At 43.0% G+C, this 17274-nt stretch overlaps 2 protein-coding genes across 2 annotated transcripts; both read right to left on the bottom strand.

The window, feature by feature from the left end:
* Positions 1-12851: 12851 nt before the first annotated feature.
* rps12 (ribosomal protein S12) lies at positions 12852-13229 on the bottom strand. The gene has a single exon. It carries the CDS (start codon positions 13227-13229, stop codon positions 12852-12854), a length of 378 nt encoding a protein of 125 aa, YP_009709935.1.
* Positions 13230-13277: 48 nt separating this feature from the next.
* Positions 13278-13634, bottom strand: nad3 (NADH dehydrogenase subunit 3). The gene has a single exon. The coding sequence runs from the start codon at positions 13632-13634 to the stop codon at positions 13278-13280; it is 357 nt and encodes a 118-aa protein (YP_009709934.1).
* Positions 13635-17274: the final 3640 nt, after the last annotated feature.

Here is a 17274-nt window from a genome sequence, read left to right as displayed (position 1 = left end):
CGAACAGCGGAGTAAGCTCTCACGACGGCCTTCCTTTCTTCGGCATTCATTCGTCTCAAAAGAATCTTGGGCTACGCTCCTTGCGACTACGGGTGAGATAAGCAATCCTCCTTCTAGGTCGTCTAAGGCACTAAGATCTATTTCTTTCATACCACCAGGAAGCCTAGCTACTTTCTTTATCGGTGACTAAACTAAGAAAACTTTCGCTAGCAATTCTTTTTCACAGCTTCAGTAATAGCTGGCACTCCTAAAGCAGTTAACCAGATGTGGGATCTTTCCCAATATCCTCTACGCCTACTTCTCTTCCGAATCCAAGACTTGGTTCAAACTTTCAAGCAGTCAGCAGCACTGACCGCTATTCCATAGATAGCATAGAGTTCTTACACAGCGGCCTAATAGGCTAGCCCAGGAAAGCAGTCCTATTTCATGTGTTAAGCATAGTGACATCAGATCGTTTTCTTTAAGTTGGAAGAGTGCCCGAGGACGAATCGAACTTAGATTCAAAAGAGTGCGAAGAAAGAGCTTTCGCAAATGATTTAACTTCCGCTATCCGGATAGCCATCGAGAAAGACAAAGAGAATGTGAAAAGTTTCATAAAAGCTAGGGGATTCGCTAAGCAGCTAAGCAAAAATCCTTTACCCGGAAATCGTAGATCTACGAAATGAGCGTAGTGTTGAACTCTTTCGCACCCCCTTCCGAAATCAATCCTTGATTGCTATCGAAAGCGGTCGTTATGCCGACAAGAAAAGTAGCTGTCGTAAGGCTTCCAGAAGGGGCGTTGCGTATCCGGAAGAGTTAGACTTCGTTTCAAGCAGCAATCTTTTGGAAAGAGACTTGTTGTCGATTCAATGTGGGATAGTCCCTACAGGATAGGAGTTAACCCATGTCAACAGTTATGATTACAGGTATAGTTCAACTCATAGCCCCCAATCAATCCTACTGGTGACGATATTGTCATTGGGGATCCTCCATTGTCAAGGAATTTTCTAACTTTTATTCTAGTTTGCTTGCTCGCTATGAAGCTTGCTGTGCTTTCAGATGCGTTAATAAAGGATCTTTTAGGTTACCATTCACCAGTCCAGTCCGAATTCTTTAGATGGGAGGGGAGGGAATAAGTTAAGAAGAAAGAAAGATCTTCCAATTAAATATTCTCCTTTTTACCCAAAATGGAATGGCCTTCAGACTTTTCCCAGCGAAGAGTTTTTCCTTTAATCAGCGGGGATGGCACCTGCCTTTCATTAGATGACATTTCTCTCACTACCAATAGTCTCCGCTTCAAAGCTTTTGGGCTTACCTGCTTTCGGTTCGAGAGTAGGAATCGACTCTAAGAGCAGCGTACGCGGCAAACTAGAAGATTAAGATGGCACAAGTCTTTCTGAAGGCCTGACCTAAAATAAATAGGCTTTTTTCGTTTCGCTTCATCAGAAGCTGTCACTGAATAGTCTGATAATGGCCAGAGAGCCGCTCGCTGTGATTAACAAATAATTATTTACGACAAATCCGGTCTGATGGCTGTTCTCCAGTGGAAGGGTTCTATCTAGGGTAGGGGGTCGAGCCCTATCTTTCTTTTTTGCTTTTTGAGGATTTAGGTTTCTAGTGTGTAAGTTTCAAACTCTGAGATCTTTGGTGGATTCCTGTATAGCATAAATAAAGGTAGGGGTGGGCAGTAGCTTTACACGTCGTCAGAATCGAATGTAGCCTTTCCAAGGCAAGGCCTTACTAGAAGAGAAAGAATTGAACGAGGAGCCGTATGAGGCGAAAATCTCATGTACGGTTCTGTAGAGTGGCAGTAAGGGTGACTTATCTGTCAACTTTTCCACTATCACCCCCAAAAAACCAAACTCTGCCTTACGTAAAGTTGCCAGAGTACGATTAACCTCTGGGTTTGAAATCACTGCTTATATACCCGGTATTGGCCATAATTCACAAGAACATTCGGTAGTCTTAGTAAGAGGGGGGAGGGTTAAAGATTTACCCGGTGTGAGATATCACATTGTTCGAGGAACCCTAGATGCTGCCGGAGTAAAGGATCGTCAACAAGGGCGTTCTAGTGCGTTGTAGATTCTTATCCAAGACTTGTATCATTTGATGATGCCATGTGAATCGCTAGAAACATGTGAAGTGTATGGCTAACCCAATAACGAGAGTTTCGTAAGGGGACTGGAGCAGGCTACCATGAGACAAAAGATCTTCTTTGAGACAAAAGATCTTCTTTCTACATTCTAAAGAGATAGAGATTCGTCTAGCTTATGTTATGTGCTTGCTCATTGGATTGAGTGTGTGGTATCTGCTTTTGACCGAAGCTCTTTGCTTCACCAAATATGCTGTTTATTATATTGAATATCTAATTTTAATATATAATTATGGCGCGAATCCTGTTATTAGATAAATTCCGGTCTTTCTTTATTGGTGTGTTCTATCCTTGTGGAGGGGGGTCTTCGTTTAGTCTATTGGTATGGTATTCTCTCAGTCTATTGTTGTAGTTAGTTGAGCTTTTCTGCTGGAAGGTTTGAAAATGTAGGTGCGTACTGCTCTTTTTACTAGTCTGACATCTTATCGGTCGTGGCTGATTGAGCTGGTTCGTGTAACTGCGAGACGATTCGGTTCGTCCGTGACGCTTCTGGGCGGTGCCCCGGATCCCTACGAGCAGAGGATGATCAAATCCGCTACGCCCACCCTCCGCCCTACTTTCGACCTCTTTCCAGCGCCTTTTGCAGATAGATAAACTTCTGGTCTTGCCTTCCCCTATTAGATTATGGCCCGATCTCTCCCAGGATCAAGAGAAAGCTCTTCGCCTTCCCCTTATTGATATTGATTAGGGTAGGGCTAGATGACAGAAAGGAGCAAGCTTCGTCTATGCGGACAGACCCGATTCATTTCCCTTTTTAGGCCTCCCATGGACAAATTCTCCTCCTTCCGAGCCGGGAAAGATTGAATCAGTGAAGCAAGAGAGTCCTCCTTACCTGAGACAGGTGTCTATTCTATTTAGAGTGACTGACTCACAAGAGAATGAGTCTAGCTTCCTATTAAGATCTGTATATCTCTTTCTTACTTCTTACCTTTCTTGGTGGATAGGGCGAATCCGTAATCGAATCTCTGTCGTGAGCGGCTCATTATGCGACAAACTCATATGTCGCTGAATAGTTCGCTACTCTTTATCTGTTTGTCCATACATCTCATAGAAAATTCATTTTAGAAAGATGATTCGGGAGAAAGAGGCCAGGTAACCGATATCGTATTAGGGATCAACAACCAGGTCATTCCGGGGAAGAAAAAGCACGGCCCAATATTGGGCTTTCTTCACTTCTTCGTAGTGGGCTTGACTTAGTTGATTCGGATTCTCTTTTCTAAGAAATTCTAGCTTTTCAAGAGCAACAATCCCATATGGGTAGGTAGTAAAGGCAGTGGATAGGCACTCAAATCACTATATTAAAATAGAATATATAATAATAAGCTTCCATCTTTTTTTCTTTTAGATAGGCAAGGGAATGAGCAATGACTTGAGTTCGAGCGGGGGTAGCCTAAAAGCCGTCCTGCCCGTCCTGTTCAGTCAGTTGCATATCGGTAAGTGTAGCAGGTAGACGAAGGAGCTGATCCACACGATTCAGCCTCAGAATGCCCTAAAAGGTTAGTTCAAGGGCTTTGATAGGCACACACTTGTTGCCGTTTTAGATGCGATCAAAAAGCTTTTTTCAAGCGTAGAGGCGAATAGAGATGCGGAAGGAGCTGTGGCATCTCAATCAGCTAGCTGCTCTTGCCGCTGACGTACCACATCGCTCGCGGTCGGTGAGAAAGAAATATTCAATGAGAGTCGTAGTTCCGAATAAGAAAGTCTCATTCCTCAGGGACAATCCAAAGGAAAGATTCAGCGAAGGTAATATCGGGAGTACTCACTGTAGGCCGGTTGTTAGCAACTTTAGTCGGGTTCTATTTCATCCTCCGCCTGTGAGCAAATCCACTTCTTTTCTCAGGACTTCTCTGTGACGACAAAGAAATGCTTTATAGCAATTCGCTGATTTGAGCAAGACGAACCAACCAGGTTTATTTCTTCAACAAGAGGAAGTGAAGCCGAACTTCGAATCCATTATAAAGCAAACCTTCCCTCACCACACCCCGACCCGAAAGTTCTGGGTTGAAGCCTTCACTACTGCAGTCTTCCTCATCTTCCAACACCTTTACTTTACTTTATTACTTTCTTTTAAAACTCCCTTTGAACTTCTCTTCCTCCACCACCGGTTATAAGACCAAGAGCAGATAGGATAAGAGCTGCTACGGTTAGAGTTGATTCTAGCACAACCGACTCGACTCTCACATTTGAAGTCGAAGCGGAGGGCATAGAGTCACCGGCTAAAGCAAGCCAGGAAAGGTAATTGCTTACAGACAGACCTGATTTTTAATAACAGCTAAACACCGTATTCCGCCAAAACCATTTACTACGCAAACAAGACCGGCAACTGGTTGAGCTGATAGGACCACAGCCGATATTTACTCAAGAGCGTCTGTGGCTAAAAGACTAGCAGCTGATTCTTCTTCAATTGCGACAAGAAAAAAGCCAGTGCCGTAGTCAGCCAGGCGAGTAGCGAGCAGGCCGTAGGCAGAGGGGGACCCTTTCCTAATCAGAGTCTTTCTCCCCCAATCTGCATCCGAATATGGAGTAAGGGTGAAATGAGATGAAGGAGTGGAGTAGTAAGGAGACCATGATGAAGTGTGCCAGCAACATACCGTAAAATACGCTTAACAGCAACAAGATGGATGCCAAGGTCGTACGTGACGTGCTTGGATCGCTCTTTGCTATAGCTCGGAAAGAGGCCAACCCATGAAAGTAAGAAAGAAGGAAAGGACTGAATCCGATGCTATTGGTTTACCGCGTAAGGATTTGCGCTCTCCAAGCAAGCATTAAGATCCTCTGTTCAATGGCATTAAGATCAGGCATGTAGGACGTAGGGTAAAAAAGTAATAAGCATGAAGCTTTGACATAAGGTTTGTCTTCCTCTACCTTCTCTTGCTATTGGATTGAAGAGAAGGACACTAAGCTCGTACATCTCCTTAGTAGTCGAAACAGTCCCTACCGTGATACGTCTTCGCCATGTGCGATTACTTCTCTTGTTTGTAAAGGCCTCTATGAGTGTATAAGGCATGCTTCTCGGATGATAGTGGTTCGGTGTGCTTCCTTCGTCTGTAGTACTTGGACCTGGAACTGAGACCTTAGCGCAACTCGCCTTTTTCTGTTTAAGGATTAGCCTTCTTGAGCCTATTTGGTGACAGATAAGCCATCTTACCGTTCATGAGACCAGAGTGCATCAGTAGGCTTTTGCTACTGATGGCATAATTTCGTTTACTTGCTTCTATCCGGTTACGCCGACTCCTTTTTGAGTCAACAATCCTTGTGACAAGATCAGTAAGGGTCAAGTCAAACCCTGGAGCCAAATCGTTATTGCCTTTCGCCCCTTGGTCTCTCGCTTTCATTGCGAAACCTTTCATCTGACACTCGCTAGATCAATTCCTATTCTTTCTCGCCCTAGGGGTACTGGGATTTCCTATTTAAAGCCGTGAACATGAACTCATTCTTTTCGATCTGTTAGGCTCATCTCCAACCGCGCATTAGCTTTCGCCACGTGAACGTTTTCTAAATCTGCCCTCGCTTATACCGCTCGGACTTCGCTATTGTTTCGCTGGGCCTTTAGCCGGCTATTTCTTGTTTATGGCCTGGCGCCGTGATCAAAACTAAGTTTATAAGTAAGTAAATAGGACCTCGTTTTCGAAAAGATCAGTGAATTTCGTTGCCTACCCGCGCTCACTCACTTCGCTAGCCGAAACCTTTGGTTTGTCTCTTCCCTTCCCTCTTTGCTAACCTCGTTGTATTAAGTCTGGGATACAGTTAGTTAAATTATACTTTCTTCCAACAGCAGATTCATTCGCAAGAACCGATGCCGTAATTCTGAAGTGGAATGCTCCGTACCCTTACTAACTATCTTGACTAACTTAACTTTCTTCTTTTCTTTCGAATAAAGCTTTCGAGCTATACCAACTTCTTCTATCCCTATTCTATTTTTTTAAATAAGTCAGTCCTTCAGAAAGAAAGATAGCAACAGGCTAATTCAGTCACTTGCACCTGGGCTTTTTAATGCCTTGCACCTATAAAAGTCAAAAGTGTCGATCTAGTTTGCTGCGAATCCTGCTCCCATATTTAATCTCAAATTTGATCTCTCTTTAAAAGAAAAAAAGGGCAGAAGGTCGTCTGTAAAGTCTCATCCCCTGGGTACGAAAGAACTAGGTGTTGATTCACCTGGCTATCTTTCCAGAAATGGTTGAATATGACTAAAGGGCTAGGGTGACTGCCCTAAGACTACGACTCTTTCCTTCTAGCTTTTAAGCGGGCACAACACGAAATGATTCTAAGCCTTCGCTTATCGACAAAAAAAAGCTTAACCACGGAAAGCATTTTCTGAAGCAGGGGCAAGCCGTATGCAGATGAAATCGCTGCCGAGTTGTGAGCAAGAACTGCCTATTCCTCAACTTAATATACGGAAGCGCATTCTCTGGTTTGTGCAGCTTCTTCGTCACCTTCAAGCTCAAAGCGAATGGTGGTCTCTATTACTATTATATGAAATTGTTGCCCCTCCGGTTCTATTAGTGACAGCAGAACCCTAATCAGAGTCTGAAGTTGAAGTGGCACATGACTCTTCAACCAAAATCTCATCCATCAAAATTGACTTCTCCGAATGGTCAGTTCGGATAACTCAATTGAAAACTAATTGGGTAACAGATGGTCAATTCGGATAAAAGAATGAATTTCATTCGTCGGAAGTCCTAGATAATATCTTATATAAGAAGAAGAATAGGAGTGATCTTTTCCTATAACTAGAAATTATTAAAAAAAAAAAATCGTAGCGTATAAAGTATTCATTACTATCTCTTCCATCTAAGTTCAGTAAGAGGAGCTTCAAGCTTATAGGTAGTGGCCCAATCACTAATAGATCTCTCAACGAAAGAGCCTCATTCTGTCTAGAGGAAATAGCTTCGGTGAATCCAGTTGATTAAGTCGTTATCTTCGTCCATACATCCACCTGCTTGGAGTGCGGGTAAGGACTCACCTGTTGATTGTGTCATTGTATGCTTTTTGGTAGAGCCCCCACGGAACAAGAAGACTTTTTCTAGGACTCGCCTTTTCCTTTAGCCCCTCTGTTTGAAACTGGAACAGAGGCCCGTGACCAGAGACGGGGAGATTCTCTGTGATCTGAGTCAAAAGAGTCCTCATTTCCAGGTAAAGACTGGAAGGAGCCAGGTTTACTTTCTGGTTATTAGCTAAGACTATAGGCCAGCTCCTTAAAAACCCGAGTGCACACAAAACACATATATACAACCAAAAGAGAGAAGCCACCCGCGGTACACCTACTAGATGATCGTCGAATCACTGCCTTGTTCACTGAAATGCGAGAATATCTTTTGAAGTTTAGAGCAAGCCCCTCCCCTAACTCCCTTTCGCTTTCGGTGGGGAGAAAAGGTTTGGAAATTCAGCTAGGAAGAAAAGAAAAATGATTCCATTCCAAATATGAATGGAGAATGGGGCATATCTCTACGCTAAATCGAAAAGAATGCATTGGATTATTAAAGAGTTTTTCCTCAATTCAATCTTGAAGAAAGCTATTAAGGTTTTAAAGACTAAACTGAGTTGAGTTCTTAGATAATAAGAATAAGAAAAGTCAAAAGTACGGTCTTTTTCCTACATTCGCTAAGAGTAAGAGGGTGGCTTAGATAGCTTAGACTGAGACTTTTGGAGTTAAGAAGCGAGAATTGAAGAAAGGCTTTTTTTCATAAATGGAAAATCTCCTTCATTAGCTCGTTTCGTTGCGAAATTGTCTTAATTAAAAAGGGGGGAAGAACTCTAGACTCTTGAATTATGGATCATCGGGGAACGCCCCACCACATAGAATAGATCTATCAAAGATGACTATACTCAAGTCAAGTCAAGGATTAGGGCTTGAGCCCGGTCATTGCTTTGAATCTATAATCGTCTTCTCCAAAACCTAACTAAGTGGCATTTCCTTTCCGCTTTCATCGAAAAAAAGACGTCTTTGGCTCTAGCTCTCTCACACTCTGAAGTCTTCTGCGAGTAGAGTCGAAGCAAGAAAATATAGGGGAAGAAAGTGCTTTTCTAAAAAACATGTTTCATATATATAAGATAAGTGAATCTTTCTTCTCCACCATACTGAACAGGAATTTCCGAGTTTTTTCTTCTTCTTTCAATTCAAGGCATACCACATACAACTTCTTTTTCTGAAACTGCCTTGACAATGATAATCTGGGGACATCTTTATTTATGAATTCACGAAAGAAGGCAATCTTCCGCCAGCAACATTACCAACAACTGCTAAAGCCTTCCCCCTCAACCTCAAACCCCTCCAATCAGTCTTCCACTTTTTTCTTTATGTAGCTTCGTTTGCTTGTTCTACTCGATTCGTAAACGAAATGGTCCTCTCGAACCTGACTGAACTAACTGAACCACGTCCTACCCTCCCTAGACCTGATAGGTCGAGCACTCCATTTTTACGGGGCTTTGCGAGAATCTACTCGTGACAAGGCCTTTGGTCATATAATCTTACGGCGCCTCCGTTTTCTCGGATGACTCTCCCGCTGGTATTCTAAAGCGGGCATAAGACCATCTTATGGAGGCAGGAGGGCGTCTGGTGCTATCTTATTATTTTATAATAGGACGCCTGCTTTTAGCTCGTAGTTTCACTCTTGCTTTTGCCTTCTATTATATTATATAAAGGGAAGGGCCTTATGAAAGGTGGTGGTCTTCTCGTCAATCTTCGTAGCTGAGCTAGGCAATTCCCAGAAGGCTCCCTCACTTAATCAATTCCAGGTCCTAAAAATCATCTCAATGGGAAGCGAAACTAGTCTTTGGTAGCTCATTCATAGTATCGCCATCAAGTCAACCAACAACTTTCTAGGAAGAAACAATCTTGATGCGGCATCGAATAAAGGATTTGGTTCATAGGTCGGATAATAAGCCGAGTTATGGTAATATTAGGAACATCGGTAAAGTGATGCATTTTATCGGTGATGTGATTAGTGTTAGGTGATGTTACCCAAAAATGCCCATTCCCGCGCTCCTATGCAATGATCGTCTGGAACTTATTCGCTCACTTACCCGCTTGCGGACTACTGATATAGAGACGAAGTCACCTTCTTAAGAAGAGACAAGCACTTTTCCGCCGCCTACTTCTACTTATCTTTTGCCTACTGGATTTCGCTTGTCCAAACTGCTTTGTTTGCTCACTGCTTTAAAAAAGCGCTTAGCAATAGAAATTCATAACTCCCACGCGATGAAAGTAGCACGCACTGGCCTTAGAAACTACTGGTAAAAGGGGACCAGGGAGACTATAAAGATTATCTACGTTATAGTTATTCTTACTTTTGCTAGTATTCTAGGAACCGCTAGCACGTTATTAAAGGAAATTCATGTTAGAATTAGGACTTTCCCAGCTCACTATATTATAGACGGACACGGAGTCAGGCATGTAGAAGAGAACGCAACTCCAACAGGTTAAACACTGGCGGGGAGAAAGACTTTTGCAGGGCAGTAGTATTATAAGGATATCCCACTATAAGCTAAGCACTTCGCTCAAAATAAACGGCGCACAGATATAGAAACTGCATAAGAACCTGAGGGAATACTGTATGGGGAACCCATATTACTGTGAGATACCGTATTACAAATAGTATCTGGGAGACATCATCCTCTTACGGGTAGTCCAATTAGTCCCTCCCCATGACCCTGACAGCTCTTATGCTCGTTACGAAGGCCATCACTCTGGTCGAAGATTACAATTCCATGCAACGAGGGCTTAAGTCTTTTAATGTCCGGTATAGGAAGCCTATCTTTGGTCTTTCTTTATCCAGAGCAGTGGTATTAAGCATATAAGTACAAAAAGTATAACACATGTCATGCTAATAACTTAGGAAGTATATGAAACAAATGGGAGAAGGCGTTGGTGACAAAGCTATCTCGTTCGTCAATTAACGATAAAGAAAAAACTCCCTAGAAGGGCGAGGCAATCCTTGTGAATAGCTGAAACAAGTCCTACTGCAGTAAGGCTAGAGAGGCAAGAAGAAGAACATCTTACTCAACAAGAGTTAAGGAAAAGATGCGCCTAGCGGATAGAGAAAGCTTTTAACATTCTCCGATCTATGGAGAAAAGAAGACCAACTTGACCTCGACCAACTCAAGTAGAAGCCAAGGCCCTCTTGAGCCAACTTAACAAATTCGACTCCGCATTGTTCACAAAATTTTTGGTCTTCTTTTTCATTTCTGATTACTCGATAATTCCCACAAGCACAAATTAAACTTTTTTATAGGCCCAAAAATTCTTTCACAAAATAATTCATCTTTTTCAGGTTTATTGGTTTTTTAATGAAAAGTATTGGGTTTTGTCACCTCTCCAACAATCTCTCCATTAGGTAGAATTTTATTGGCCCAAGCACTTATTTGTTGAGGCGAAAGTAATCCAATTCGTGAGATGGCAGTTCCTTTAGCTGCTCCGGTATCGGCAGCATTCACTGCTTTATTCCTCAAGTCAGTGCCACAGTTGATGATTCAATTCCCCCTCCCCCGGATCGATCCCCTTTACTTTAGCCAAGGAAAGCTGTTCAATCGCTTCTACCACTCCTACCAGGAACATACTATCTAGTTCTGGCTTGTGGGGTTGACCTTGCGCTAGATGAAAAAGATAAGAGTTCTACAGCAAGAATATGTCAGTCGTCTTGTGGAAGGCTTGTGCCAGTAACTCTGCCAAGGCATGATCCCACTTTACTTAGTAGGGCTTGAAAGGCTTGAGGGTCTGAAACCAGATTATTCACGCTATCGGCTTCCTTAAGAATATACTTAATATACTTACTCCCAAGTCTCATTCTTGGCCAGAGAACCAGGCGGCCAAGAAAGCTGCAAATCTGATGGTATTGGCTGTTAGACGCTCTTCAAGATAAGGCTTCCTTTCCATCGACTGATTGAACTCCCATAGAGATGGATGACTAACTGCTCCTAGAAAAAAAGCTATACATCAATGGTAGAATTCACTCCCCAATGCCATGACTAAGAACGCTTATAGCTTCACTAGTCTTCCACTAAGTTTACAAGCCGTTCAACTACTGTAATTGACTTCCAAGATCTCAATTTCGGAGTTCACAGGGAATGTGGGTAAGGTGAGTGAGTCATACAATTCTGGTAGTCCCTAGGCTTTAAGGTAAGACTCTGACTCTACAAGTTCGTCTATCGGCTCAGGTAATCGTTAGATTTCTGATTCACTCGACCTATTTTATACAATACAGTTGCTATTGAGCTTCTTAGCTAATCTTTTGATTGAGCTACTTCGCCCGCCCACGTACTTATACTTATCTTTAAGTAGTAGCTGCTCGTTCCTAAGCGAAAGATATGAGCTATATCGATGACAGGAAGAACAAGAGATCGACGAAGGTTTGAAGACGCGTGAGAGCTGCTTCGCTCGTTATCCGTTTAAACGCTTAGCTTCCTTCCCTTCCTTTGAGGGAGAGTTCGATTCCAAAGAAATGAATGAACCAAGCTTCATGCCATAGCCCCTTCTTTCCTACCTGAATCAAGGAAGCCAAACCCTCGTGCCAAAGAATGCGGAATGGAATGCCCTATTCCTATACCTAAAAACTCTTCCTGCGTACTTGACTCAAAAGCTTTTGGCTAGGCTTTCAGCCTTCTCTTCTCTGATAGTTCATTCCACCGAAAACGAGTTCCTGTATTCAACGTAAAGTCAACTCTTTCATCTCATATTGCTCCAGCTCCTAAGGAATGAGATTAGCTTGATTACGCACCTGATTGACTCTTAGTTACTGAAAGCGCTGATGAACGATCTTCCTTCTTTTAAGATGCAGCTCGGATTCCTTCTTCGCGGCTTGAAGCCGGATAGCTTGAAGCTTAAGGGCTCTCGGAATTCCCTTTCAAGCTTTCTCGAGTCACCCTAACGTAACGGCAAAGAGAACTTGGCTTACTTCTTACTTCATGCCATACTGAGAGTTATCCCGTCCCGAGAGAACTCGGGATGAGCTCTTAGCAATTAGTCAGTCCGGGTCCAGCGAGTCTTGCACTTTCAGACCGGTCCTTCAAACAAAGGCTTAGTAAGCACAGATTCCCTATAAATCTCAATTTCCTATAAAGAAAGATTGAATCTCTTCCCCAGAATTAGAATGCTTTCCTTAGCTAATACTGATTGATTCACCGCATCTTCTCGTTCATTACATTAGGAGATCTAACCAAGCACTCGAAATGCGACATTGACTAATGAAAGTAAATAAAAAGCCAAACCTTAGAGTTCGCTGACGGTACAGTGCCTATTCCCTATTCCTTATGACTTCTAGGCTTTCTTTAAGCAAACAGAACCCCCGGAACTGCTTTTCTCTATTCCCCCTCGGATCACTTCAACTCCCTTTGTCTCGGGATCTACTCAATCAATGATCTTGAACCACAGCGAAATGCTTCCTTTCTGGCATGCCAAAGCAAGGTAAGCGATCTATTCTATTTCCCAAAGTCGAATGCCAAAGCCTACTGAGCCAAAGCTTCATGCCCGACCTTGGATCTTGCAAACAGTAGGTAGACCAACTGAAGCAAGGACTAGTGAAGCAAAGACTAGCAGCGGATCTGGATCTGGAACATCGGATCTTTTTCACTCTGACTACGTAACCTGTACTGTGCCTATGAACTCATCCTAAGCTAAGGCAAAAGCGGATTCTCCGACTATGAGATTTATACCGGATTAAACCAATGAATTGGAACGAATAAACTCGACTGACCGAGAAAAACAAGTTCCAGAGGCATCTTCCATTCATATCGATTTGGGTTTTTCCGCACCATATTTTGATCTGCCTCTTCTTCGATCCGGAATTCCCAGCAAATCCTTGACTCCTCGAATACAATGGGATTTCACACCTGGCGAATCCTTTACTCTACCTCCTCTTATTAAGACCATAGAATGTTCCTGCAAATTATGACCTTCGCCTGGAATGTGAGCAAATATATCATGTCGATTGCTCAACCGTACTTTGGCTATCTTACGTGGAGCTGAATTAGGTTTTTTCGGTGTTCTCGTTGAAACACGCGGGCGTACTCCTTGCTTCTGGGGACATTGATCCGAAGCTCGAGTACGGTCCGTGCGCCGTTTTTCTTCTCTACCATGACGAATCAATTGATTTAATGTAGGCATCGTTCTTTCCTTTGTCCTTCCCCCCGATTTTTTCCCTATCACTAGTGATTACTCCCGATCCGAAGCACCCCTTTTCCATTCATAGAGAGATCCAATCGTCAAAATCAATAAAAAGGCCATCATGGACCAAAATCCAAACGGATCAATCTTGTTGGGAGGTACTGCCCAAGGAAAGAAAAAGGTTACTTCCGGATCAAGGATAATAAATAAAATTGAAACAAGATAAAATCGTATATCGAAACGACTTCTGGCATCACCGGAAGGATCGAAACCACATTCGTAGGCCGACAATTTTTCTGGATAGGTCGAACTATTGGAAGAAAATAGAAAAGGAAGACCGAGTGGGATCAAAGAAACTAGCGGACTGATCACTAAATAGATACAAATAGGTGCAAATTCTGACATCACCACAGCCCACTTGGTTCTATCGCTCCTTGCTCGCGGAGCGGCATACCGAAAAAAAAAAGAGTGTTTGGAACACCCGATAGCCCTTCCTCGGATTCGAACCGATGACTGAAGCCTCTTTCTTTAAAAGGCCTTTAAAGAGCGCGTGACTCTCCTTTATATACGAGATTTTTCGTATATAAGAAAACTGCTTCTTTTAGGAGTGCTCTTCTTGCGCGCGCATGCGATTACGCCTTTCTCTCAAGTAAAGTAGCCATTTGCTCATCAAGCTTGAGATCGGTTCTTAGTCGATCAGGTTACCAGCTTTGAAAGCAGAGACACTACTGTCTAAGCTAAGCTCTTCTTTCGCTATCTCCGAACACTACTGGGACCACGCCTTTCTCGATGCAACTGTAAAGGAAAATATGGACGCAGGATTCAAATCTGAGATCTAGACTCAGGGTAGTTCTACGATAAGCATGTGTTAAGCATCTAACTTATGCCTATTGAGTCACATGCAAGACGTAGATTGGGCTCATAAGCCATAAGCTAGTTAACCTAGATCTGACTTGGCGTACTACTTATTATTATTATAGGAATTCTTTTGCCCTAGCCGATAACGTATTAAAGGTTTCATATGAATAATGATATACTACTTTTTATTACATAAGAGAAAGATCTGTAAATAGCGATCAGTGTAATCAAGGTGCTAAGCGGTGAGAGCTTTAAATGAAAAGAAGTAGCTAAACGAAACAAGACGCTAAACCGTAGAAGCTGTAACAGAAGTTGCGTCACCTTTAACTGGTTTTGTTGCACCTAAGAATCGTACCATTACTTCGAAGAATAAGCTTACGCCTAGCGCTAAATCGTTGAAAGATAACGCTTTTGTCTGAGATCCCGATATGAAATATCGAATTATATAGGTATCTCTCTCAAGACCAATACCGTAAAAGCTTAGCTCTAAGCGTAAAAGCCTATTCTTAAACTAATCAGCCCACCTTTCCTTTTGGCTCGCTCCGTATACTAAAGTCCTTCCCTTGGTTTCGTCCTCCCGTGAAGTCGATCCACGAAAAAAAAGGAAAGATTCTAACTAGTTTTGACCCCCGGAACACAAAAGCCACGATTCCTAACCGCGTGAATTGGTTTACTTGTCTTTCTCCCAACCACCGTTAGGAACAGGAACGTAGCTGCCTAACCCGCTCCCCCCTGTAGTTATGGAAGGTATTGGAATCTCAGTCATAGTCTCTCTCATAATACACCTTGGGACTGTAGGCAGAAGGCCTAGCTCTAACTCTAACATTCCAAGCGAATCAAAGAAAAGAAAGCTCAAAAGTCAGTCTTAGCTTTGTGTTCATCTTCTATCTCTTAAGTAAGCTAACAAGAAGACAGACTAACTTACTTAAGAGAAAGGACCGACACTAGTAGCTTCTTTCCGGGTAGACAGAGCTCCTTGCCTGGGTTTTTTCGGCCCTGGAAAGCCAATCTTCTTTCGGGGGCAGAGGAAGAGTCGGAAACTTTAAGGTATCGTAGGATAAAGGTCTAGAAAGGTAGCGAATGCTTAGCTTGAGCAGCTTTGTTCGGAATGACGACACGATGAGTATGAGTGAAAGGGCACTATCCTTTCTAAATAAGAAGATCGTCAAGGCAAGGGCTGCCAAGAAAAGGTGTCTATCAGGGAAGGCTGTCGTGATAAGATAATGATAAGGAGAGCTTTTTAAGGTATTATTAGTGAGGGCTCCGGATAAATCATCATCGAAGGCTAAATGATCCTCTGCCTCCATTAGATTAGGTTTATGCCGGGTAAAGAGGGACAGACTTTTGACTGAGAAAAACGGCCTCTAACTAGAAAGTCAAATTGGAACTTGTCACCAATATCTGACCGAGAAATGAGGTGATGAACCCTCATGGGTGGTCTTACCAGAGATAGGAATTTTTCCATTCTTCGATGATCAAATTGTCTTGCTTTCGCAAAGACCTAATCTTATTCGTGGATCCAACGCGCTAAGGGAATTCATGTTCTCAGTATTCACCACTACCAGTAGGTGCTCCTTTCTTCTTCCTTAAAAAAAAGAAGATAAGGCCTTGGCAATTAAGCCAGCGTTCTCACCAGCGAAGTGAAATTCCCAGCTAACCGTGAACAGAGTGCAGAGTCTGTAGGAGGAGCAAGAGGTTCTAATTCCATCATGATCATAGTCCCATTTGTTCGCTAAAGGTGGGCAGCAATCTGGATTCAAGTCGTAGGAACTACATCAAGAAAGTGGGATTTCGTCCTAGCCTAGATCTGTCTTATATTAAGAGCTTTCTAGCTCAGATGAGGAGCTTTTCTTCTCACCCTCGGCTCACGGAATTGGCTCACTGTTCTCAAGGTAGCGAGTGACTCTCGTCTCGGTCTTCTGGAAATTCCAATTTAGGGCGAACTGATCAACCTGCATGTGTAAAGCATATGCTCTTCATTAGTTACATTCCCGGTATCCAGTATCCAAAAAGGAATGAGTTCAAGATCCATTTATGCCGTCCCTAGTTCCTATTCTCCTTTTCTAAGCAAAGGATCAGAAGCAGCGCCGGTTGACGAAGGCTAGGTCCACCTAAGCTCTTTTAAAGAGGAGCAAGCGATGATTAGACAAGACAAGAAAGGGTGGCCAACAGTAAACACAATGGAAAAGATGTCCACTCTCCTCTGTCTCAGAAAGAAAGACGGCCGAAGGACAGACCCCTTAGAGAATCTGGTCACAACAGACGATCCCATTCTACATTTTGTCAGGGCAGTCCTATACAACGCAATGGGTTTCCAAGCCGAAAGTGATAGCGAATCGAGCGATTGATTCTGCTTTTGTCTCTATATCTTTGTGACACGGATTTCTCGGTTGGTATGAGAAAAAAAAGATTCTCCATTACGTGACGATCTGCTACTGTCTCGCAGCGGCGGGAGCGCTTTTCTTCTTCCAAGTCGCACGGCGTTTAAGCTCACTCAAGAATTTACACCGCAGCAGCATAAACTTAACACTAACGAAATGTGATCGAAAAGAACCCGGATCTCTTCTGTCCAAAGTCTTCTATATGGATGGCTTATTTGATTAGTAAATAACCTCTTTCAAGCCATCTCATAGCCCGCTTGAAGCGCAAGGGAGAGGTCGGACATGATCAATAGTAGAATAAGAAAGAGAACAGCTGATTCAATAAGATCTGATTAACTGACTTCACTACCTTACCTTGAGAGGAGTGCTTGTCACTTTCAAGCGGGTGTAAATGTGCGAGCGTCTTAAATGTGCTAGCATCGGTGCCATCGTATGTGAAAGTGTTCAGGGAGCACCGTTCAGCTATCTTACTCTATCTCAAAGACGGACCGAACATCGCATAAGACAACCTTCCAAGCTATGGAATAGGATCGGATCCATCCGGGCAGGCGATCTCTGATCCAAGCGCTTAGTTCGGATACGACCGTGCTAGGATCAGACAGACAGCTACCATAATCGATCGAGTGGTGACATAAAGAAACTTTTTCGATCCACTCCACTCCTATTTCCGGGGTGATTCTCCTAACCACCTGCCGCCTTGAAAAGGCGCCCTTTGGCATCACTAAAAGCGATCTACTTAATTTCTTATAATAAGAAATAAGAATGTAACTATTTTCACAGCGGGGGGGACCTTTACGCATTCATCA

Source organism: Manihot esculenta, mitochondrion (assembly GCF_001659605.2).
Source record: "Manihot esculenta mitochondrion, complete genome".
In the NCBI taxonomy this organism is placed as follows: Eukaryota; Viridiplantae; Streptophyta; class Magnoliopsida; order Malpighiales; family Euphorbiaceae; genus Manihot; species Manihot esculenta.
The sequence above is the reverse complement of the archived record's forward strand: the minus strand, read 5'-3'. Positions and strand labels throughout refer to the sequence as shown.